At 43.0% G+C, this 26747-nt stretch overlaps 1 protein-coding gene across 1 annotated transcript in view; it reads right to left on the reverse strand.

Moving 5' to 3' along the window:
* The window catches only part of ERBB4 (erb-b2 receptor tyrosine kinase 4), a 610968-nt gene that overhangs the window by 374683 nt on the left and 209538 nt on the right, over positions 1-26747 (reverse strand). Inside the window, exon 2 of the mRNA XM_050340452.1 lies at positions 4320-4471. Coding sequence (XP_050196409.1) covers positions 4320-4376 — 57 coding nt within the window. The 5' untranslated portion in view covers positions 4377-4471. The remainder of the gene's footprint in view (positions 1-4319; positions 4472-26747) is intronic.

Here is a 26747-nt window from a genome sequence, read left to right on the forward strand (position 1 = left end):
CTAAGGTTGGGCTGGCCCAGGTTCTCACAGAGCACAGGGTTATGTGTGCTGAAAGAGAGAAGATGGGGCTCTACATCTCTGCAGTAACTGCAGCAGCTGTGAAGTTGCCCATCATGAAACGCCCACCCTGTTAAATGGCAGGCAGGCAGCTGCCACTGTGGCTGTGCCTGGAGGTACTACACAAGCACCACTGAGGTAAATGAAAAGGATTTATAAAGCAATGCAAGATCATTCTTGAAGGCTGTTCATTGTGGTTAAAAATAAGTTTCATAATCATTTGAGAGAGTTATGGCAGGGAACAGCACAGAACTTTGGTCATGTCTTCAAAGATAAATAATCTGAATTGGTTAAATAAAATTCAGGCACAAGAAGACAATTTACTGACTGAATTGCTAAAAGCCAAGGGATTAGTCAAAGATAACTCTCATTTAGTAAATGTGTTTAAGAGAACAGGATTGCTTGCAGAAGATTATTTTGTGATACGCTAATTGGGTTTTTTATTTCAAAAATTGAATATGGAGATGTTGTTAAGAAATATGAACTGCACACAATACGAACTGTCAGCTTTACCACGTGAAACTAAAATAGGTTCCTACTTCTGAAACCAAACAGTCACTTGCAATCTGAGCTTATCTCAAGATTTTTTTTCTAAAGTCCAAAGCAGTAAAGGAAATCTCAGCTCTAGCCTTGATGAGACTCAAGACACACACGAGCTCAACCAGCTTATCTAGACCAAATCTTTACAGAGCAAATCTTAGTGTAAAAGCCTGGCCCGTGCAATTAGTTAAAGGATGCCTGGGGTTGGGAAGCAATGGGAGATGGAGCCTGACCCCTTCCCACTGTCAGTGCTGACTTGCTGGGTAAACCTGGACACATGATAGGGACAAGGGAGCTCTAAGGGCCTGATTTCCACGCAATTATTTGTCCTGCCCAGTTCAATCATGCTCTTAGAAACAGCAAGTGCCTTTTCCTACTGCAGCACCTGTGCCAGTGGAGAACTCACCTTGGCCATGACAGGTAAGTGGGACTCCAGCAGCCATGTGCTGCATTAACCTAAGCCTCATTTCATTGCCAAAGCTGGCAGAAATAGGACTTCAGAGGTTGAATAATCCCTTTGTACATTCTCTGTGGTTACCTTAAGCCTCAAACGAATGACAAAGAAAGATGGCTATCAGCCTCTGGTCAGAAACATTTTGCCTTACTCAACACTTAGGCTTAGACAAAACTTTTCCTCTACACTTCCTACCGAGTGCTCCTTTCCTCTGCCATGACTCCCACATTGTGGCCACACTGCAGGGAAGCACCAAGTAGCAGTAACAGAGCTGATGGAGCTGGAGGGCAGCACATGCAGAGCACAAGTTTATATTGCAATTGCTCACCCCTGCTTTGGCCACCCACAGGCAAGTCATACCAAGACTGTAACACAACCAGAAAAATAAAATAAAATACATTAAATTAACACAGAAGATTTGTAGTCCTACTCTGCATACATACAAGAATGCTAGAAAAAACTCCACTGGTACACGCAATCCCTTCTTACAGAAATGAAGCGCCTCATGGTCTCAAAGCCATGCACTACTAGCAGGCCTGGAAGTTTAAGGGGCTGAGCACTTCAGTCAGGTGACAGACAGCCCCTTTTAGTCTTAATCAGCAGATATCCAGAGAGCTAACTCATAGACATAAAGCAAATCAACTTAGGGAATAAATGTCTAAATAAATATGAGAGATGTAATGCTGATCTTTAACGCTCCTCTGGAGGGTAAATAAAATTATGGGGTTTTTTCACTTCAATTCATTCCTGCTATTTGTTTATTACTGCACGATAAAAAGGCTCAGCGTGCCCTCGCTGGGGCCTTCCCTCTGTCCTGGAGTGAGAGGCTGCTGAGCTAAGCTGAGCTCTAAGGAGATGGCAGGTGAGCACACAGAGCCATGGTACTCATCAGTTGGGCATACAGAAAAACCATGGATGGTCCAACACCTGAAGTTCTTTCTGTGGAGGAAGAGGGCAATTACTGCAACAGAGACTGAAAACCTGGAGCAGGCTGAAAGAGCATCATCTTGCACAACAAGTTGACCATATATAAGTCTGAAAGAGACAATCAGCCTTTCTTCTAGTTATCTCCCTTTCTTCTAGTTATCTGCCACCTTCATTTGGCCATTAAAACCATTTTTAATATGATAAAACAAGTAATACTGCCTAACTAATAAATGTTGAATCATTGGTGCAAGTGTGCCAACACTTATTTATTTGCCTCCCCAAGAACATGTTCTCCTCTGTTTGGTTTTCTACTTTAATGACTACAATTTATCATATTAACTAGACTTGCAGTTTGCTGAGTTTTGTTTCAAGATCTGCTTTTTTGCTGAGACATCTGTGAGAGGGCAGATGCAGGTAAGAGAAGCAATAAAACTAATAAAAAAGTGATAGTAGCAGTCACCAAAAAGCACAAGTGACCGAATCACCTTCATTTACTACCCATGGCCCTTCTTTCTTGTTCTCATTTGCTGATTTTACTGCCGTCTTTCCACCAATATTTTACTCCGCTTATAGCAGCTCTCCACAAGGAACGTTAATTCCCTAATTTCCAAATAATTTGCTTTCCCTACCTACCAGCAGGCAGTGTAACAAAGAAGGGCAGCCAAAGCGGAAGAACTATCTGTGATGAATTTGAGCCACACACGATGGCCCAGTCAGGGGTTTCAGGAGGCATCTGAAACTGCAGCAGTGCCTGAATCAGTGCATGGATCCTGCCCTCACAGGAGGCATCTATCTGCCACCTGTCTAATGCGGTGGGAAACGCTGGTCCAGCTGCATCAAGCCTATATCTATTTCAGAGCACAAGCATATGTGTTTTCTCCACCTGTCACAACTGTGAAATGCATAGATAGCATTTACTTCCTAGGCATTCATCGCTCAAATTAACAAGCAACCTGTTAGTCTGAGTGCAATTAGCACCCCAAACTTTATTCCAGACATATCTGGTAGCTGAATTTTTCTTGCAGATCTTTTAGCAGCCTAGCGTACACTTGGAGTAAAAATAGACCAATGTATAGAATGACAGTGCTGTGAAATCCCCAACAAATTCTATGTGAAGCAAACCTAAAACACACTGCTGGGGAGTCGGGTTTGCCTTTGTTAGAACCCATAGTGGAAAGTTCACATTTTTACAAACTGGAATTGAGCACTTGGTTCACCCGAGACCCAGCAAACTGAATGACTGAGTGTAACACAACCTGCTGAGGCTGATTTCCGCTGCCCTCTCCTGTTGCCAGATTTGAACTCCGCCGCTCCCACTACGTGCTTTTTATGAAAATGCCATCTACATACAGACATGCAATGTGGCATCAGCATTTTGTAGAAGTACAGGCGAGTGATACCATGTGATATGAGTAGTGTAAACCCTCATCTGTGCCACAGCTTGGCTTCTTCTGTTGGAGAGTACAATCAGCACAGACTGCAACCACACCGTTGTGGGCTGCCTGGCTACCGCAGCCCTCAGACCTGCACACCAGTTCTTCCATGTTACAGTCACGTTGTGTGTAGTGATTCCAGGTGCCTACCTGGATCACTTCTTTACTGAGATATTTCTTCAAACATAATTAGCTTTGAAATGCCAAATAACAAAGGGCTTAAATTCTTTTAATTTGGCATTCATCTTTCCCTCCTTGTGGTTGCCAGCATGGTAACAGGGAATGTACAAACCACACCAAAATGTTCCTTCATAAACCCAAAAGCATGACATTTACTCAAACTCTGATGTAAAGAGGACTGGGGGAGCGCGCAATCAAGGCTCCAGAGTGGCAGGACAGCCTTTATCTATTAGAGATTTCCCCTGGATGCTGAAGACTTAATTAGGTTTATAACTCCAGTCTCATACAATCACTTTTCTTTTTCTTAAGTGCTCCACAAACATTGTTAGCTTAGTCTGACAATCAGTCCATATCTGGCATTTTCTTAGGATTAGCTTCTCCAAGCCTCCAGTGGTTACCTGCATGATTCTCTGACCTTCCCAAGCCCCACCTTACCTGCTCTGTACCTCCAGGCAATACGCAGTGAGAGAGACCTGCAAGATGACACCTTTCTGCACAGTGTCATGGCTTTCTCCCCCAAAACCTGTTTAAATCTAAATTATTCCTACTCAGAGCATCTGTCACAGCAATGACATTGTTCTTATTCCTTGCACAGCTCTGACATTTTATCATCCTCTTATATCACACTGGACCTGGTGGGAAAAACACCTGCCCTTCTCCAGCCCAGCACCCATGGCTGCTCCCCTAAACACAGAAGACAGACAGAAGGAAAACAGAAGTTTGCTTACCCTCAGGAAGGAGAGGTCTCGGTTGTGCTCAATGCTGGTGATCTCCAGGTTGCCCATAACTACCTCGCAGTTCTCATAGTACTTGCGCAGGGCTCGATACTGCTGCTCCAGGTCAGAAAGGGAGCTCAGCTTGTTCTCGGTGCCAGCACACACTGCAAGAAACCACAGGACAAACAATCAGGAATGAGTGTGGAAGAGGGGCACAGGAGTAGAGAAGGAAATATAATTTGTACACAGCAACACAGGCAATTGCAACAAACACCCCTGCACAAAGTACTTGAATATCAGCAATAGAGATGGGAAGGTACAAATACAATCTATGATCATCTAAGCAATTTAAACACATCTCACCTAATGGGATGAAGTGCTGTTATTTACCACGAAATGCAGAAATGCAGGAAAAGTGCAAAACCATTTGGCCTCAGCACCTGAAGGGCCAAACCAAGGTGTCAGCAAATCCCTACTAGTCCTGCCAGTGACAGAATCAGACACTGGACAGAGATGCTTCAATCACAGATTGAAGGATATAAGGCTGGAGAGACCTGTGCATCTAAGCTGACCTGGATAGTTTCACTTTTTCCCTATTCTGAACGGTCTGTTGGACAAGCCAAGAGCAACCCGGCCAGATTTATACAGCACTGTTTTCCCCATCACTTTCCTTAAGACCCCAGTTCTTCCCAGCTTTATGCAATCAATAAATAATAAGTAGGAGAAAGACAATAGTGACAAACACATTCAGTCCTAGGCTGAATGTACAGCAGAGATATGTCAGATAAGTACAGAAACACTATCTTAATATAGTTTTCAAAGGATGACCTTTAATATTATACTACTCTGTTCTACATTTTGAAGACCAGTTCAAAGCTACCACAGAATCCCAGCTCAGTTCAATCTATTAGTCTGTCATGCATCATACAATGACCAAATAAATGAGGGAAAGAAACACAGAAGCAGCATTTTAGAACAGCAGCTTTTCATGCAGTGTTCAGCCTGCTGGCTCTGCAATGCTGCCTAAATGGTCAAGTGTGTGGGGCTGGGCTGGTTTAGGGTTTTTTTGCACTTATTTTTCCTATTAATCAACAGCTTGTGGTTGTTCTTAACTGTGAGTAAATTAATCTGAGTTTATCAAAACTTCTGAAATGGGTATTATATTATGTAAAACAGGAGCCTGACCAGAATAGCACTTCTGGAGCCATTCCCACTCCTGGATTAGATCAATACAAACAAAACTCTCCATGACTGGAGGTATAATCAGTAAAATTGACTAAAATATGCACTTCTGAATGATGTAGGTCCTTTTTTATAAATATCAAAAGTAATTAGGTTTCGGAGCACTATTACTATTGACTATTTGTTTATTACATCCCCCAACCCCCCCCCCCCCTTTTTTTTTTTTTTTTAATAGAAATGGGAACAATTCTCATCTCTGTTCCCACTGTGGTCTCTCTGCTGCAGAGCAATCTGTTCTCATGCCAGGGCAAGTCAAGCTTCAATCAAGCAGCCTCTTGGCAAAGGGCTTCTGAAGGCAGGCAGAAACCCATGAACTGCTCAAAGTTCACTCCCAAGGAAACTCCCTCTGCCCTAAAAATGGCAGTAGAAATCTGTTCCTGCTGAACTGTAACTCCCCACCAGGGAGGGCAAGCAAGGGCTGGTTTCATTGCAAACCATTCACAGGACAAAGGCTCCATCAGATCGCTCTTAGATTCCGTGTTTCTGGCGGCTAAGCACAGATCAAAGCTGAACAGACACTGCAAAGGCTTATTCTTTCTCCAAATACACATTGGATCTACTTACCTAAGTAAATACTGTAATATTACTTTATTTCTCTCTATGATGTGGTAATGGTAAAATTTCAAAGTTCTCACTAAATTTAAAAACTTAAAATATTTTACATATGTTCATTATACTGCATTGAAGAAAAAGTGCTTGGTTCGCTCAGGTTCTAAAAAAAACAACTACCTCCTCATTTGCTTAATTTAAACCACAAACATTCTCATTCTGAATATTTTCTGGTAAAACTTTACTACTTATAGTAAACTATATCTAAATAAGAGTTTATTTATAATATTTTTAATAGCCATTTTGATGGAAAGACATGGTCACACCTGGACCTCACATAGCTTTGTTGTACTGCAAACACCTGGAAGGACTAACTACTGCTACTAGGAGACAGCACATCTTTCTTTTTGAAATACAAAGCCCTGTCCTAGCTCATATTTAGAGTTTTATTCAGAACAACCTTGAGAGCTGCCCTACAATCATGGCCACCCTTCAGGGAGAAAAATGCCTGGCCCTGCCAGGACATCTGAAAACACGCTACCAATTACAAAATGGGTTTGTTTGCTGCTTGTTTAAACACAGCAGCATCTATGACAACAACACTGACCATGTTTCCAGGTAGGTAAGTATTATTCTGTCTTAAGGCTCACAAGGACTAATAAATAATTTCTGTTTCATTTTGCAATCGGTGCTAAGGATCAGCATAGCTCAGAAAACAATTCCAGCAGCTCAGCTAATAAAGCTATATACTGCAACACTGATATTGCGTGCTGCACACCCATTAAACGTTTCCTGAAAGCTAATGCAGACATTTGTTTGCTGGGAGGAGGCAGAACACCTGGGGCTGGCTCTTGCAAGAGGATTCAGCGGGGGTGAAGCCAGCCCAGATGTGAACCGGGACTACAAGTTTTCTTCATCTGAGATTAATTTTGTACAACCAAACTACTGCAATAACTACTCCCAGCTATGGAAATCAATTCTTTTGGATAAATAAATTTTGCTCCAAAGCAAATTTAGAATAAATCATGCTGATCTTTCAAATTTTTCTCGTAGTAATTCTAAGCATTTAATGTCCATCTTAAAAAAGGCAGCCCCCTCTGGTCCTTTGTTACACTCAACATCTCATTGTGCCAGCTCCCACTTGGGCCACTGCTGCCTACCTGACATGTGGCAAAAAGTCTATGCACCCAGTTCCTCCCAGCCTGCTCTGCCATAAAATTTTGGAAACCAGGGAAAGTCACTGCCTGAGGTCAATCCTCCCAAACCATTGCATGACCTGGCCTGGCTTTTGCAGCTCTGGGCTGAGTGGAGTGGTCACCTCCCCTCAACAACAACAACAAAAATTGGTTATGAATTTCCTCAAATCAAGTCACATACCAAAAGTGATTATCCTACATCATTGCAGGGTGTTGAAGTGCACACTTTTTTCCATCAGTATCCAACCAGCAGAGCAGCTGATGCCAAAACAGTACTTGGAGCAGGAGAGAGCCCTGACTGGCAGAATAAACTGAAGTCCCAAAGTAAATGTGGGTATAACCATGGATTATAAATAATCCATGGATTATTAATAATCCATTATTACAATAAGTCCTTAAACTGTCTCAGCTTTACAATGTACAATTTTGATGCACCTAATAATTATGCCACATTCAAAATACAAGAGAGGAAACTATGAAAGTATTTAAGAAAAGCAGATAAGATAATTCGTCACTTGCAGGGGGAAGGGCTGAGACAGAACCTCACATCCTTTGCAGGGAGTCCTTTAAGACAGAGAGATTATATATGCTTTTGGCAAGTTTTGTAAGGCAAATTACAACTAACTGGGTAACAAGGCACTCCTGCCATGACAGAGAGACGCTGCTGCCATGGACAATCACAAAGGTGCTACCGCTTGCCCACAGATGCTCCAGGGAACCAAACCTGGAAGGGACACAGGCCAGAATGCAGGCTGGGAACTGTTAGTTAAGAAGTTTTATATCCCATTTTGAGCCCCATGTGGCAATTCCCAGCCACTCCAGGGCACAAATAATTGTTCTGGGTCTGATTTGCCAAGGTAGTTAAGAAGCACTACAGTAACAACATTCAAAGTAGGAGCTGAGCTGGATTCCCAGTCCCTTTGTCCCTGAGCTCAACATAGAGCACAAACATATCCCACTCATCCTCCTGGCTCATCTCTTAAAAGAGCAAGAGGCATTTATGTGTTGTAGCAGCTCTTTAAAATTAAATGCCAAAATAACATATATCGGCAGTGATGTTCCAGCTGTATATCAGCATAAACATGAGCACAACAAAATATAAGTCCTTGTCATGTCATGCAAAACCACCATAATCTATATTTCATAAACTCACTTCAAAGCACTTTGTTGTATATTGTTAGATGTATTATTTTATATAGCCCCAGAAACCGATGAGTGGCAAGAAAATAAAGGTTGTGTGCTTTAACTGTTCCTGCAGCACAGCCTTTCCTGGTTAATAAAAAATACTCATTCCCTGACTCTAACAGAGGGCAACAAGTAGCAGCTTAAGATGTGCCTCCAGCCTGCAGCTTTTCTCACTGTTGAGCTTCTCTGGGCACATACATTCTGACTTGTTCAGGAGGCCTCACAGAGGCATCTCTATGAGGAAAACCCTTCAGTGCTTGTTTCAATGCACTTGAAAATCAGATGCCCCCTTATGTATTCTGCAAGTCTGGGGGAGGGCAGCCTCAGTCTGACAGCCTGTACCAGGTCACCAGCATGCCATGAAGCTCTCAAACACATCATTCCACCAAACACACTCGGCCATTCCTGCTCTTTCTACATTCTGACAAGCCTCACAGAGAGCACCTGTGCAGACTCACCCACCACTAATGTTATCCCAAAGTTAAAGGACATGCACCTTCCCATCTGGGAAGCCTCAAAAAAAGCAGTGACTGACAACGAGCCAGGCTGCTAAACCTGTAGCCACTTCTCATCTACACCCCAAACATGGGCAATTTTGGATAGGCACAGGAGCAAAGCACTGCTTGGCCATCAAAGAAGTGAATTTCAGGCATTACTCACACATTCACACTTAACGTTCAGTTGTTTACTTATTACCAGCTACATCAATTGACAGTTTCAGCTCCTAATGGTCCCAATTACAGCAGTAATAATCATCTGTATTGAACTGAATTTATGTTTTTCATCAATATTCATGCACATGGACTTGGAAATTAATTTCCCATTGACTTTTTTTCATAACAAAGCCAAATCATTCGGATGCTCACTCAGAGGTAGCAAATAATGGAGACATTTAAAAATGTCCGTTAGCTTTTGCTTTTTAGCCCGTTATTTCGCTATACTCTGCTGATGATAAATCTATATGTTAAATTAAGAAATCACAACTGACTCCACCGAGTTCTGTTTCTTATAATACTAATGGATTTTATAACCCTCCTATCTCAACAGACAAACTTACTTTTGGGAGCAGATCAACTTGTTTAATTTCTTACTCAACCCTTCTCTGGATTTGCCTACAATTGGAGTTGCTCAAGGAGAGTGAATCCCAGCATCTCCACCATGGTCACCCTCACTTGAAATACCAGTGTCTCACTCCTCTCGTAAAGTACATTGGGAGAAGCAGCAATGAGGCATCCTCATCACCAACTCCAATACCAAGGATCTGAACATATTTTCCTTCAATCACAAAATGTTTATTAGTATGTCTTTGGCAAGGATGCAGGAGGCAGCACATTTGCCCTGCCCTGGTCTCCACCTGCACGCAGCACAACCTCCCTTTGTCAGTCAGTTTGTCAAGTGGTCCAAAAACACAAGAGGAGGCTTAAACTCTTGGACTCACTGGTTTCAGGAGAGTGTTTATGAAAGGAGAATTACATATTCCTTCATCCCAGAAAAGATGATTCCAACAACAGTCAGTATCTCTTTCTAAGACATTCTTTTCCTGTACTTCCCACTTACTTACTTAATTAGCTGTGTTTTTACAAACAGCACCATCATCAGGGTTTCTTGAAAGGCAGCTAACAGAACTGTTTATTAATAATTGCAAACACTCGCACTAATTTGTTAAGACCCCCAGATGGGGGGGAATACTCAAGCCCCTTAAGGAACAACTAATTACCAGGAATGCCACAGCAATCCCCATTCATTACTTTACGCTCCATGCTCTCAGCAACAGCCTGGGCACCCTGTCACTCATGTACACACGCAGAAGGGGTAAACATACTTTTAATCCTTCCATTATTATCATACAGCTCCCCTTGAATGAGCTGCAAAAGCCCTGTATTTTCTTGTAATTAGGCATGTCCTAATGAAGCAAGGGCTGCCTGCATTTACAGTCTCACAGATGTTTCCCATGAGAAGGCAAAACACTCCTTGAGGTCACCATCCGTTTTCCTGCAAACCCAGTGCTTTTGGAGAGTGTTTTAAAATTGGGGGCTTTCTTTTCCTAGGTGGGAGACTGAATGTAGAGCATAATTTTCTCTGTAAATTCTCCTAATAAAAAGCACAGTCGGCACAAGCATTTTCCTTCTGTGAAGTCTGCTCTACACTAAGAAATTATCATCCCATTTGAATCCAGTTGCATGCAATCAACCTGACTGCCATGAACCTCTGGACAGCCACATGGCCAGGAGCACTCAGCATGTCCATTCAGCAACCATCCAGTCCATCAGAGATGAGGTGACACAGTACAGGCTGGTCCATGGCAGCTGTGAGCCACACCAACCATGGCTTTAATCCCCTCTACCTGCACATGAAATTCCAAACAGCCCAGCAACTCAAGCCTGGTAGTGCTATTACACAATCATAGAATAGTTTGTGTTGGAAGGGAGATTAAAGACCACCTAAGTTCCAATCCCCTGCTGTGGACAGGGACACCTTCCACTGGAGCAGGTGCTCCAAGCTCCATCCAACCTGGCCTTGAGCACCACCAGGGACGAGGCAGCCACAGCTTCTCTGGGCAAGTTGTTCCAGCTCCTCAACACCCTCACAGTGAAAAATTTCTTCCTAACACCTTAACTCTAAAAATATTTATTTTGATTTCCAAGTTAAGCTCTCCATTACTGCTAAATCAAGTCAAATAAAAAAATTAACTAAAATTTTCATCCAGACTTTCATTCACAATCCTAGAAGGACACTGAGACCCTTCCATAGCCTCTCTCTTCTCCACAGCATGAAAAAGCAGTCCCTGGGTTGATAGTACCAGGAGCTGAAGCATACATTGCCTGAAATTTGCCCACTAAACTCTCAAATACAATTTCATATGTTATTGTAAAAGCTTCCCAGAACTTCCAGAAAAAAATAACACAGCGATGTGTTATCATGGTGGTCCCACCTCCAACAGAGGCTGATCATGTCAGACCTACAAACAGAAGCTCATTCCCAGTTTTAAGAAAAGGAACACAGTTAGGCACAGTAAAGACTGACAGTGATTGTAACTTCATCAGGAAGGATTAGCTATGTGTGATAACACCATCCTCAGCTGATGGCACCCTCTCCTTGCACTGAACTCTTCGGAAAATCTCTTTGCTGGATGCTACACAGCATATTTTAGTGATGTAGCTTCCTGTTCATACCAACCAAAAAATGGCATCAAGATGTTGACTGGATTTACACACTAAAACTTCAAGGATAATGGCCTGTGCTGGCCACATCAAGCCATCATCATCAGCTTGTTTTATGCCAGTACTTCCAGCATTCTTTCTCTTTTAGTTTTGTCACATATATGTTACAATACAGCAACTGCAAAGGAAAAAAGAAAAAAAAGGAAAAAATGTTCTGGAAGTGCACAGCTATCACTGAAAAAGGCAGAAATTAATAGAAAATGCTTTACCAATGGTTCTTTCCTCTCAGGTCTTTGTACCAATTCTCTTTTTCTCTGGGTACTTCTCTTTCCCTTTTTCTCCCCGCTCTTCACAGACACACACACCCCCCCACACACACACTTCCTTTCCTCATTTCATTCTATTTTGAGGATAAATAGTTGCTTCTTAACTATAATGTAGGTACTGGACTTGACAAGCAATTAAAGCAAACAATTTCCACTCATCTAACTTTGCCAAATTAGTCATCTACCATCTGCTCTATCATCTGGCTCTCCTTGAGGTCTTGCTGTGAATCTGGAAGCACTCACTCTGACAAGGAGGCAGCAGATAAGCCTCCAAGCTGGCAGGGAATCTGAGGGATGGAGGTGACACAGGGGTGACACGTGGCACCGCGCTGCTGACCACCATCCCCAGCAGCCTAGCTTTGAGGAGGTGCTCGTGGTTCCACTGTTCACATTGGCAAATTACCAGCACTCAAGTTGTGACAGAAGAACATTTAATTTTAAAAGATTTCTTTTACGGCCACTTACACAGCATGGTAACTTAGGAAGAGTGTGGGGTTTTCATACTGGATGCAAAAAAGTCATTTACTTTATTGAAATATCTTTAGCATTTGCAAGTTACTTCTCAATGAAGTACATAACCTTAAGGAATTGAGAGACATTATCTAAGGAAGATTTGAGAGGTCCCTACTTCCAGCACCTGGCTTAGTTCAGGGAAGGCCACATCTAGAGACAATAAAAAGATTTTCAGGTAGCTCTGAAATACAGTGCTGGTTTCCTCCGCCCTCCAGCTTCTGAGCACTAGTAGGACCTTTTCCTCCTACCAGGCTTCCAGTTTGGACTCCTTACTGGGTCTACCAGTATGATCAAAATATCACCAGCACCCATTTTTCCAATGACCTAATGCTTCCTCTCCAGGGAAATGAAACACCACTGCAAAGTGCAAGTTAGTCCATACAAACGTTGCTATTGCTCAAAAACATCACACAGAAGAATTACTCTCCCTGTTGGTGCTGAAGATCATTACAGACCAACTATTCCTGCACTAATAAGTCACTTCAGTGCAGCACTCAAAATTGAGTATGTGAATCTAACTCTTGATGCCAAGAACCAAACTGCTCCCTCTACAGCACCAAAGCATGGACTATTCCCAATGCCTTCTAAGACTAATAAGTCCACAGATAAATGACTGTAATACAAGGCCACATGTTCTTGGGCAGCTAAACACCGAGCCAAGTGCCAAATATTGCTCTTCCCACTTTCCAGTCCTCACTATTCCCAAGTCCTGCCCCAGTACAGCACCAATGCAGCCTGTTTCCCTCCATCCCTGTATCACAGTGCATCCTGGCTCCCTACCAGGGCAAAATGCTGGAAACCTCCATAGGTCTCAGCAGTGGGAAGGATTTGGGTTGCTTTTTCAATGCCAGGAGGAGTGTATGGAAGATGACAGAGTGCAGACCACAAGCACCAGGGGAACACATTCACAGGTGGGAGCAGGGGGAGCACAGGGAAGCCAGGTACTTGGACTGGGTTTTTGTACACGTGCATTCAACAAATATCAATTTGGTGAGGGATGCCAGTAACATCTGCTGTGAGGTTGGCTCAAAATCATTTCCCAGTTCACAAACCAGGCTGCTTTGCTAGGGACATCAAGGGCTTTTTCCCCCATGCAGTGTTCTCCCAGAGGCCCAGGGCTGTTCAGCTTGCACAGAGCACTGCCATTGTGGCTGCTCTCCCCAGCAGCTCCTGCTGCTCCACCGAGACTCACACAGCTCCATGACAGCCCTGGGCCTTCGCCTGCCTGCCTTCCTTTCTGCTTTTCCCTTCCCTACAGGGCCCCTGAATACTGCAAGCATTCACTCAACTTAAATGCATTTTAATTAACATTGTACAAACACACAGAGTTTGTGCGTGCACAAGGGAGTGCATTCATTCAGCTTCTGCCTGATTCTCAGCCCAAGAAATCCAGTGGGAGCACTGGCAGCCGCTGCAGTGGGAGTAGGATTGCAGTCCTCATTGCATGTACCAGATTTAAAATACTCTTGGCAAGAAGCTCACAAGCCCTCAGGTCCTCCTTACTAGTATTTAAGCACCGTTTATGTAAAAGATGTAGCACAGAGAGGGTAGGTGGGACAGGTGCTTTTATATCTGCTAATGTAACTGTGGGTAATTAGTCACCACTAAAGCACACAGCAACAACCACGTCATTACAGTATAAGCACAAGCCACTTGTGACATACAAAAGGTATTTCCCCAAGATCTCCCACAGAAATCTCTCTTGCATTACATTAGTAATTATCACATAACCCAAATACCACCTAGCAAAATGACTAAAATAACTACAAAATTTAAACACCGAAAGAAAAGGACTGCTTTGGTGAGAACAAACTCCCCAGATTCCAGCATCCCAGCAAGACAAAACTGCAGAGGGGTTTAAACAAAAAGTACCTGGAAAAACACTTGGGAATTAAGAAAACTTATCATCTCATGGGGAGCACCTGAGATGGCCATGCTGGTGCATGGGTGTCCCCATTACCAGGCAACAGCAGACCCAACATTTTGGTGCTGCTTTGCCCAACTGCTTCAAGGTGACTGTGCAATGCAGGAGAATGTGACGACAGAAATACCCTATTTCAGCCAATATGCATACAGTTTATTTTTCACTGAAATATGAAAATAACAGGCTCTCAAGAACACGTTAACACTGTCAAGCAGGTCACAGAATCCAGCTTGTGTAAGACAGCCAAAATGGTAGTTATTGAAACTTGGAAGTACTGCAGATGAGGGGAATGGCACTGCAGTTGGAAGGAGAGGCAGGGCCTGTGCTGAGGCTGTCTGGGCCTGCAGGTAGACACCACACATTGTCTGGAGCCAAAATACTCTGGGTGGGGAATAGGGACATGTCCTGAGGTCTGTGGTGGTTGTGTATGTTACACAAACTTCCCTTAAACCACCGGTTGTGGTAGCCCATGGCTACACTACATAATAAACCTCATGCTTTCAGATACCAGTTTACAGACAGAAAAAATAAAACTTTCAATAACTCTACACAAGAACATTTTTCCTTCTATGTGCTACACCATAAAAACATCCAGCCTAGTCTTAAGCCAGTACCCTGCTGCAGTTCACGTATGTTTTGCATGAGCAGGGGGATGCAGGTTGCTGAGCACGCCGTGGCTTTGCCATTGGGAACGCTCCAGAGTGCAGGCACAAGAGAACACCAAACCTCCACCTTCTCAAACCCACATGTTTTGAACCAAGTCCTTGACCAAATTTAATTGTAAATTAAATATAATAATAATTAAAAGCTAAATAAAAGCCTGAGTACCCAATAAACTCTTCCAAGGCCACTGAGGGCTTCAGCTCTGGTGAACAGCAGCATAGTGACCATAACTCTACTACCAGGACGATTTTCCCATCGCTAAGAAAGTAAAGGGACCACTTTTAACCTCACTGAGGTTGCTGGCATAAGCTACTATTAAACTGCACAAATGGGGCAGAGGCAGGGCTTGCACATGAATTTATAACCTCACTGTACACGAGCAGAATATTCAAGGCAAATGCCTGCAGTGCTGAAGCTTCTGCCTGTTTTACCTGGGAGGGGAGAACTGTGTGTCTGAGTTTGATGAGCTTCTCAGTGCATCTCCTTGGTTCTTTCAAAATGAGCAAGCCAGCAGCTGAAATCACAGCCTGACTTCTCCCTCTTCACACAATTCCTACTGAGCTTTTGTAAATTATTTTAACTCCCAAGGCTGCAAGGGGACATGGGGAAGTCCACGCTGCATGTCAAACACAATTTCCCAGTAGTCGAATCTGGTGAAGTAACTTTAAAATCTCTAATTGTTTTCCTCCACCAACCTACTGCACTAACCTAAGGCATATTTAGTTTTTATTTTTAGTTTCATGTACTTTCAGAAATCATCCCAAAAGGTAAGTTCTAACAAATCATACTTGTCAAAATCAGGTATTATAAATTCATTATAGATCAGTTTGCTCAAATATGCTCCCTGTTAATGTTTGCTGTTATTTCGGTCGGATTTTTAAAATGCACTCCATAAATATTTTATACATGTTTGGTTTATACCTGCCCCCCACCCCCAGAGACAACCCTTAAACTTCTATCCATTGATTGTAACAATATCAATTTGTAAAGGTCAACAGAAAGCTTCTCTGACAGCTGAACTCAGAAACCAATTTTTACATGAGCTGTTTCTCTTCCTCTGCAAAGCAAGATCCAACAAAATCAAAACCTAAGGTCTTTATTTCACAGGCCAGACCAGTGGCTTTGATAGGCTCTGGATCCCTGATGGCTGCTGAACACTCCCTGGAAATCTGAGCTTGTTTGAGGGTCTTAAAAATAACATCTGAAGAGGCAGGTTTATAAAGAGAGAGAAGAGTGAGGTTTCTGAAAGAAACAACACTAATTTGTTGCTCCTCGGAAAGTCTCTACAAACCTCATATAACAGAACTCCAGGGATCGCCACACAAACGTCACCACTGTGTGGGTTTGGCCTCATGCATCCCTTTATCATATATGAATAACTTACATTTTGCACTAAAAAAGCCACAACCAGCTAGCTAGTTAAGAAAGAGACCATGCCAACTTATTTTGATGCTTGTTTCAGATTTATACAGAGGACAGATTATTTCATTTGGGGTTGGGATCAAAAGCCTCTTCAAAAGGTTTCCACCCTTACCCCCATCCCACAGTTTACTAAATATCTCAAATTCATAACCACTTAAAGTAGGGCTATGCAATTTATGACACTGTAATACATGAAGAAAACCTGCCATAAATCAAAGAAAACAGTTATATAAATGAGCATAAAAGTGCAGGGAAATGTCACAAGATAGCAATAAAGTATCTTCCAAATGGTAAATCCCTGAAGCAGAAGCACCATTAGTTTAGAATCCTCCACTCAGCAACAGCAGGATTGGTTAAGCTCTTGAGCCACTAGAACTGGAGCTTGCCAGCCCCTCAAAAACTATGGATTCAGGCTAACCTGCACACCCTCGGCAGAGAATCAGGGAAGGCAGGAGGAAGCAAAGGCAGCAAATGCATATCTGTGCTCACACCAGCTCACAAAACCTCAAGGGTTTTTCCTGCTGCTGACTATGTGGATCACAGAAACGCATCACACAGAGTCATTCCCACCAATATACACACATGCATGCACCAGCCAGGTCTCCTCTGAAGACATGGCAAGAAAGGTGCTTTAGCAAAAAGACAGCAATATAGAAGAGGAACAAACCTTACTTGGTGACTAAACTGTCCAGATCCATCAGCCATAACACCACTGGGGTTCAAGGAGTCTATGATGATACCAGCAGCCCCAGGATGAAGTTTTAAGAGACTCTACAAGAGCAGAGTGAAGGAGGTTTACCCTGCACAGAGCCATAAAAGCCTTTTGCTGACTTCCCAGCTCCCAGCTCAGGCTGCTATCTGAGATTGGGTCATTTTTCTCCTAACACTACTAGCAGAATAGACATGGAACAGCAAAATGCCAAAAAATTTTCTAGGATCAAGGAAAAGCAATGCCTTGTAAAATACTGGAGCTACCCCAGGAACACTCATGGTAGCACCAGGGGTATCCATGGACAGATTAAAGCCTCAGTTGAGTGGCATATGGAGAGGATTGCAGGAGAAAATCTCTCCAAGAGTGAGTGTGGTGCTGAAGACTTCCACCCCAACCACCTGTGATGATTCTCCAAGGGATTCCCTTTTCATGCTGCTTGCTCCAGAAGGGCTACAGCTGAACAATCTGGAACAACCACCAGCCTGTGCCCTTGGGCTTATTTCTAATGTCTGCACACAAGACATTCCCCAATCCTTTTGGAAAAATCCCAAGACTATTCCTGACCTCTTTTATGCGCACCTTTATCCTGCAAAGGGTAACCATTAGCTCACTGTTAAAATAATATCCCCCAATGATGTGCCAAAATTATCTGTTTTCTGGTTCTTAACCCAAGGCAAGGGGGACAAAAACAGAAGACACAGCAGAGAGCTGGTTGCTTTTTTTGAGGACATGGATGACATGTTCCCACAGACCAAAAGCAGCTTCCTATTGCTGCCTCTCACACAAAGATTACAGCGTTTCTGCCCAAAGACGGCCTCACCTGATTTTATTTTCACAAACAAACACAGAAGACAGATGAATGGCAGGCAGGTGCCTTGCTCCTCCTCACTGGGAAGAAAAAAACAGGCACGTTCTCAGCAGCCTCATTAGGAAGAAGAAGCCAAGAAGCAATTTTCCCAACACAAGCCCTCCGCAAGGAGGCTGCTCCTGGGGTCCCCATTTCATTAATACCTTTCTCTTGCTCACTCCACTAGATGATCCGGTTCAGTTGATCCTGGGAAATGAGCAGGAGGTGGGAGGGGGAGCCCCGGCAGGGGGCACAGGGCACCTAGCATGTGATCTCGTCCAAGCTTTGTGCCAGGGGCCTTGGCCGCCTGCTTAAGTGATGCGGGAGCACGTGCAGCTGGAGCAGCTCAGAGCAAATTTACCCACTGCAAAATGTCCTTGGAGCTGCCTCCCTATTACGAGTAAGTGGTAGTGAAAGGTCAGCAAAGCTAATTTGATGGTAACGAGCCTGTCTCTGCACCACTCGCAGATATGGTGGCCCTGTCCTTAAAAACACCCACTGCTAAAGCATCTCGCAGGGTGCAGAGAGGTTCCCAGGAGCAGGGCTCCCCTGTTTTCTCTGCACAATACTGCACTTAGCAAACACATTTGCTTCTTACCACATCCACAGAAAAGCATAATTCAGCTCGGACTGCTAGGAACAGCTTAATTAATAACAATTAGCTGCAGCACAATTGTGATTCAGGTAGCGTTCTGGAGCATGAAGGAGAAACTTGACACTTTCGCTTGTGCGAATGGACATAAGAAATTCCAGGCAAAGTTAATGGAAACCGAGTGGCTGAGTGACGCCAAAATTCAAATGTACTGTAAAATTACTAAATTATTTCAATGTCACAGGAAGGCATTGTTCTACTTCCAGGATTATTAGCTCTTGGAGAGTTTTAATAATATTTAGTCAAACTCCTCAGGAGCACATCACTAGCATATTTTAAAATCACTCTGGATAATACAAAATACTTTCACATTTTAGGAAGGGGTGGGGGAAGCAGGAAATCCCTGCTTGCAGCAAAAGGGAGGCAACAGCCTTGAAAAGACCATGGGGGTGAGATGCCAGCAGGTTGGTGGGCTCACAGGGTAACACAGCTCTGTGCTCCCTGAAGCCACCTGGTCCCTGCCTGGTGGCAGATGCCTTGGAGGGGGCCTGGCAGTCCCCTCCTTGGCGAGGAGAAGGAGAAGGACACTTTATGAAATTGCAGTTGTCTAAAGTGGTCGAAACACCTGCCAGTCATGGCAGGTTTATTGGCCGCACTCCCCGCAAGGGGGGCTGCATCTGAGTGCCTCCACTTTAATTAGTGTCACTGCAGTCAGATGTAATTTATGTTTAAATATAAGTGGGTAATAAGAAGACAGTCCCAGTGACTACTTTCAAACAAAAGGAAAAATGGTGGAGGCTTCAAAACTTTCTGCTGGAAATCAACAGAAATTCTCAGCTGGAAAAACAGCTAACCCTGCTATTAACAGAGAGTATTTTCTGACTCCTGGAGGAGCATCTAGCATCGTCTTTTTAAAGATAAACCAACCACCAAACAAAGGATAAAGTGATCACATAGGATCAGGTTTTGAAAGCATGGAAAAGCACAGAAACGTGCACTCAGCTTGCATGCTAAATGTGAGCATTATGAGGGTGTTTGTGCAAGGCAAACTGGGCAGCTCCAGGAATGCCTGCAACACTCAGAATGAAAACTGCACACACGTTCTTACATTGATTTTCACAAGGCTTCCTGTGGCTTTGTATGAAGCCATCACCCTCATCTCAGGAAAACAAATGTCCTGTAAGGACTAGCAAACTACATTTATTTTCTGGCAAAAGAGAACATACCAGAGCCATCTTGCAGACAGAGGGAATTGCAGGTGGCAGTGCTTGGCCCGGAGGGAGTATGTTTGGAGATTGTTCTGATACAGGTGTGATGCAGCTAGAAAACCAAGTATGTCAGGTTCCTTATCAACATTAAAAATGGCATTTTCTAAAGTAGGTAGACTAAGAACACGCTGGCAAAAACTGGAAATGAAAGAGGGTGCCACAAATCCTGCCTCAGCAGCACCCTACCATCCAGGGGAAAGCTATCATAAGCTCAGTAACATCGCTTTCCTTATAATTTACAAAATCTAAGCCATCATGTTGTAAAAATGTGTCTCAAAGCATGACAACTGTTGCAGGGCTTCTAGCAGAGCCTGCAGATACAGGGGCCAAACATATGCTTCCCAGTAGAACAAATCTATCTGCCTTGTCCCCAGCATCCCCATCCTGCGGGCACACAGCTGCCTCAATGCCACTGGTGCTACCCAATGCTCAGTAGCCAAGGAAGTCGAGATCGCCACATCGTGAACTCATCAGCTTATCTTCACATCTCCTTCTGTCACGTGCAGCTAGAGCACGGCACTAGCCTTTAATTTCCTCATAGGGATCTGCAAGATCCCTCACTTTGCCGTGGCAAATTCCCACCAAACTTGCGTTTGGCAAAACACATAATCAAGAGAGCTGGTTGGGCATCATTCTCCTTCCCACTGGTAGTGCTGGATGAGAAAAAACAGTGTTTGATGAACAGCTTTGCGTCCTATTGTGTTACCTACATCAGGCTCAGAGGCCACACCCAAGGAAATGAGACAGCAGAAGAAAAATATACACCTTACATGTTATTTGGACTCAGAGCAAACTTAATAAAAATTCTCAGGTACCCTTCAAACTCAAACTAAGGCCTTCTGAGAACATGCTACTTGTATGCCTATAGTCATTAACGCACTAAATACTCTTGCTTAAGAAAAGTACTGCTTTTGGTGCATCTGCCTTGCTTCTCCTCAGGCGTGATTCTTCCCCAGCAAGGTCAGGGTGTGCTTGAACTTGAAATTAATTGCCACTGGATTTTGTTCTTTGTGGCCCTACCCTTCCTCAAAGGTGGCAGAAATCCCCCAATACAGACCCCACCATGCTCTGCAGATTTGCCATTGGGAAACTACAAACACTTGCTATAATTAATGGTCATCTGTTACCCCTGCCTCTAGATTAAAGGAGGCCAGTCTCTTCCACTGAGCTGGAAGCAGCACCCAGAAAGATAGAGGACCTGAAAAATTCACCAGAGAATGGTAGGTACCCCAGTCTGAGTGTGCAGAGGATGCATCCACCTCACCTGGGAAGGGGATACTCATCCTGTACTTCAGCAGCAAACACTTCCCTAAATCAGACATATACCTGAATCCTTCCTCTGCCTCTCCTCTTTGCTCCCACTGGCACTATATGATTAATATCACATCAAATTTGTCTTTGTACAATATCCCACCAATCTTTCTTTGTGTAATGTTCACTTTACATCAGGTGACAGTTTTAGTGATTCCTCCTTTATTTGCATGTCCCCTTGAAGAAGCTTCATTTCTCCTTCTAATCAAGTCATTAATTTTCACGAAAATCGTTCCCACCCTGAGATGGCTGGATTCTAATTTGTCTCTGTCACACAAATGACAAGTATCACCTCATTGCCATGCTGTGATGTTCCTCCACATATCTGTACCTGAGTAGGAAAACAACCAAGATTATTTTTCCACAGCCATAACTGCTTCTCTCTCAGTTTGATTCTATCGTGTTTTTTCCTTCAGATACTTTGTAGTGATATTATACAGCTGCTTGCTTTTTACTTGGAAACGTATCTTGCTCATGATTTTTTATAATGACAGAAGTGGAAATGATGGTCCCAAAATTACTTTCCTTTTTTATCTGCTCTGCATAACGTTTACCGACAGTGTTGAGTGCCTGGGATGCCCAGGAAAGGTAACATGAAGTGTGGCTGTAAAGGGTAATGGAGGTTTGCAACTCGCTTCCTTTGGCACCTGCCTTTTGTTATCAGAACAGCAACACTACGAACTCCATCCCTGAATTGCTACAGCACTTACACATCTCAGTCTTGAGTGTACCAGGAATATGTGGCAGAGGAACCAAAGGCTGATATTCACAGTTGCCAGACAACTGTACAGAGGCCACTGGATCATCCTTACCCCTCATGTTCATGAAAGTTTCTTCCAGCTAACAGTGTTCTGCCACCACCATGCCTGCCTGACTGCAAACACAGACTTTTGCAGAGGAAAGATCTTCCTTCATGATTCACAGGATATCTGCGATTTTGTTCTACCATTTATGTAAGGCACTAACTTAATATTACAATCAAAATAGCTGGCTTCTCATAGATTTTTAAGAGTACTGATTGAATTCTTTCTCATCTCGTGCTGCTTCTCCTTGAGGAAATGTACTTGAACCACCTCTGAAATCATATTTATAAAAAGGCTGGGGCTGCAACTCTTTCACTAGCTATTCCCAGCACACAGGATATTAGATATTAACAAATTTCAATCCAATAAAATTGGATAAATAAAATCTTTCTCTTAAAGACAGATTATTTTTGCTTCATTAAAGCATCAAGGCTGTATGTAGACCCTTGAGGATTACCCTGCCTTTTTGATTTCCTCTCTGTTGTGCTTACCGTACCACCTGCTGGAAACCACCACCAAAAGCGATGGGAAAAGAGAAGTGGAATTATTCACAGAGGATCTGAAGACCTTGCAAGGTTGGGGTTTTTTTATTATTGTCAGTTCAGTAGCTGATTTCCACCTATGGGCCTGGGTTTCCTGGTTATGTATTCACACAATGCCCAGAGTTCACGCTGTTTGTACATGGTAATAACTGAGCACAGCACTCCAGGGAGAGGGCTGTTCACCAGGGAAGGTGCTTGGTCCTTGCCCTCAAGGTTTTTCCTGGCAATGCTTCTCCTTCCTTATCTGTCCTTCCCCTTATCACCTTTCCTTCTGCCCCTCCTCTCCCAGTGGTGCCCCGGCGCTGGGTTCATCTGCACCCCTCACAAAGCCTCAGCTACAGGGCCACTCTTCTTGCTCAGACATCTCCCCTCACGCAGAGCCAAAGCCACCCAGGTGAGGTGAGAGAAACCTTTTAACCAACAGCAACTGGCCCAACACACCTGAACCACACAGCACTGTGGGGTGGGAGCACTGCCAACAACCCAGCTCCTTCAGAGGGAAATCCAAATAGCACTGGGGCTAATTGCAGTGCTGCCCAAGGCTCTGATTCAGCAAATTCCAGAAGCACATATTCAATTGCAAGAGTTCAAGACTCAGTAAACAGGAGTGAACTATGACTGAAAGGATGACTTTGTACAATACCATCTCCCTCCCGCTCTTACAGGCTGTTACTAAAAGTTGGGTGCAAACACTGATCACATTTTTCCAATCCTGTGATTGAACAGATCAATGAAATTCTCAACCAAAAAAAGGCAAAATAGCAGACAGGTTCCCCAACATGTTTCATTGTCGCTGGAAAAATCAGAGTATATCAAATTAATCACTGTATTTGAGTACCATTTCAAACACCAACTTCAGGGAGGAAATTATTTAAACCTTTACTCTAACCTAAGAATTTAACTGAAAACAAAAGTTGTCTTTTGCACTGCTATTGTGAAGTTCTCCAAATGCATTTCAGTGTTTGAGAGGCAACACAAGAGTTGTAAAGCATGAGCGCAGAGGGAAAGCACATGTACCTTTTTTTATCATCCTGAAATAAAACCTCTGCCAGTGACAGTTCACAGAACAGCAGACAAGAACCTATTTCTAGATTTGGAGTTAACATTGTTATTCGTTAAAGTTCGGTTGGACTTTAAGAAAAGTAAGTGTATGAACTCTAGAAAATCTCCCTTTTCCCAGCTGGGAGAAATTGCTGTAACTCTTATAGAGTCTTGTAAGAAATAATGTGAAACACTATCAAGCAACACTACCCGGAAAAAATTCAGATCCATTTTATATGATAGATTCATCTTGTTGGTCCCCAGACAAAAAACTTTTCATTCAGTTCTAATTTACTCAGCCACACTCCTGGTTTTATAGACACACAGCAAACTTGACACAGATAAATCACCTTGCAAAGAGCAGACCTGGAGTACACGCAGACATTAAGCTTTTGCTCTGATGTAAAAACAGGCAGGAAGCAGATTTCCATATTTTGCAGACTAGTGCATTTAATAAAAAAAGAAGTTTAACAGAAAATCCAGGTATTTTCTCTTCCCCCTCCTCTCCCCCCCCACCAGATCATTGCCATTGCTAGATTACTTGATTCTGAAGGCGTCTATAGCTTAAGGGAAATTAGCTTGGTGAAATCACCTCTGACAACACTTCTTTCATTTTAGGTATATTCTGGGTGTAGCAATATCTGTTGATTGTATTTTGCCTTCAGTCATGTGGCTACAGATCACCGTGACCACCTTCTGTATGTCAGTGCAGAATTACTGTCTGCCCAGGGGTGTCTGTAAGAAAACAGCACCTCGCCTGACACCGAATTTTGAGCTGAATTCAAGCCCTCTCCCCACAAGGCTCACACTTGTCCCCTAGCTGCTCAAATCCACCTCTGCTTTTGGAGCAACAGTGGTGAAATCCCAATTTCAAGTGCTCTAAATCAAGAGGTCTCCAAAATACCAGAGGAGAGAAAAAGCTATTGCAAAGGAAAGACTCATAGATTCAAAATCTTCATCTGGAAAAGAGTTCAGAGGGATAGACAATCGATATTCTCAACATCAAATAATCAAAGTTGTGGGATCTGCCAAACCGAGGAGTAAAATAAAAGCCAGGGGAGGAACACCCAATAAGAAAGCAAGATAGCAACATAGTTTCAAGGTCAGGAAGGTGCAAGACACCTCCACGCCTGAAATAAGAGAATTTTTGCTACTGTTTTTCAATCCTGTAATTCAGTGACCTATCAAATCAGTAACAGCAACAGGGTATCTCTTCTTAGTTTAACCAGCATCAACTAAATTAACTCTCTGTTTGAGTTCACATATGATTTTAAAACTTCCAAGCCTTTCTCTGTGTACTACTTATGGACCGGTCAAGCATTTAATCACTGCCTGGATTTCAGGTAGCATTAAGAGCTATATCCCACAGATTCAAGCATGATTTACCAGAAAATACATTTTGACACAAAGTAGGCCAAAATAAAGATTTTTAGGTCCTATTTTTAAAGTATCTGCCTCATAGTGTTAGAGAGTCATAGAGGTACAAGCACTTTCCAAATGTGATGGAAAATCCTAGCAAAAAGAAGGAGACCTTTGTGAGAATCTTGGGGGCAAACCATCCCTAAAATTAAAGAAAAAATCCAAACCTTGAAACATTAAGTCTTACTCCCCTTTAAAAAGCTGACAGAATCAGGTAAATGCCTGAAAATGTTCCATTTGCTGAAATTAGTGAAACAAAGGAAAAGATCCAAAATATATCACTCAAAACCCCCTCCTTGATTAAAATCCATAGCATCTTGTGTTCAGGTCTGTAAGACGTTGCTTGGGGATTAATGTTAGATTTTATTTTGTGTTATGTGAATTCTCTCCTGCATATCATGTGCAAATCATTGCTGCAAACATCAGATAGGTAGGATCCCCTCTATCTTATTTTAACTTTAGTTTGCCTGGTGAATGGATAGAATAAGCAGTTTTTTCCTCCACTGAGGATAATAATAAGAATACAAAAATTTTATTCTCTGCTTGTGTGTGCATTTATGGGTTTTTACTTGCTTTTGGGATGCCTGAGATGAAGTTGCAAGCCCTTTGTTGTGGGTCATGGTTGATTTTTAACTCCACCACCTTCCAAATTCCCACGCCCTAAAGCCACCACTCTTATGTGTTCTTCTCTTTCTCAGTAGAAGTTGTTTGGGGGAGAGAAGGAGGGCTGGATTGAGACTGATCATCCTCCCAAGTGGCATTTGAAGATTCAAGCTGTGCCTTATCACCAGGCACAGCAGGGAGGATGCAGCAGCGGAGCTTTGCAGACATCAGCGGGGGCTACCTGTTCAGCTATTGAGCTTCCAAGGGGTTTAAATGGATTCTGAGCACTACTCATTAGCAGAGCAAGGATCCTCCACTGCCCATCCCTCTGGAGTCAAATAAAACCAGCAACTCAAAAGAGAGATGTAACAGCGCTTGCTAACTTTCACCTGTTTAAGAGATGGAAAAGGACAGAGAGTTGTGACTGCTTTATTGCTCAGTCAAGGTTATCAAAATGATTTCGGGACCCTGATGATGCAAGGATGCTTTTTTGGCTTTAAAGGAAAACTGGACCCCAAATATGCTCAAACAAAATACATTTTTCAAGACTTGCTCCCAAGCTGAAAATGCACATTCTTTTTTTATGTTTCCAATTGAGGGAGAAAAGATCTTTCTCATTAACTATTTGTACAAATCCGCTGAAGTCACTAGAAATGGAGTAATGCCTGAAGCCAACCACACTGAATTGTCTGGTCGATTGGGTCATACACCTTTAACACCATGTCACACAGAGATGAGCTTCTCTTAACCAGATACTGCTGAGAGTCCAAGGGGAGATGGACTGAGAACAAGCAGAATAGGAAGTGCATAAAAACTCTCTACTATCAGTTTGGTTCAGATTATTTCCCACTAAATCACAGCTCCCACTGTCTCTCCCACAACTTCATTAAGCAAAAGGCTCTTTCTAGCTGGCAGAAACTGGATTCAGGGTTTCAAAGCTAGTCTTGAATAAACTGCACATGTCCCAAACCTGGTACTTTAAAACAAAATGTTCCAGCACTGTTCATAATCAAGGATATAATTTACAGTCAGCAACAATAATTCTATAACCTCCAAGTCAGAGACACGAGAAAATAGTATCACGCTCATCTCTGTATCAAGGACAGAAGTCAATTTGTTTT

The sequence above is a fragment of the Myiozetetes cayanensis genome, unplaced genomic scaffold (genome assembly GCF_022539395.1).
Source record: "Myiozetetes cayanensis isolate MyiCay16 unplaced genomic scaffold, myiCay2020 scf9, whole genome shotgun sequence".
NCBI classification, from domain to species: Eukaryota; Metazoa; Chordata; class Aves; order Passeriformes; family Tyrannidae; genus Myiozetetes; species Myiozetetes cayanensis.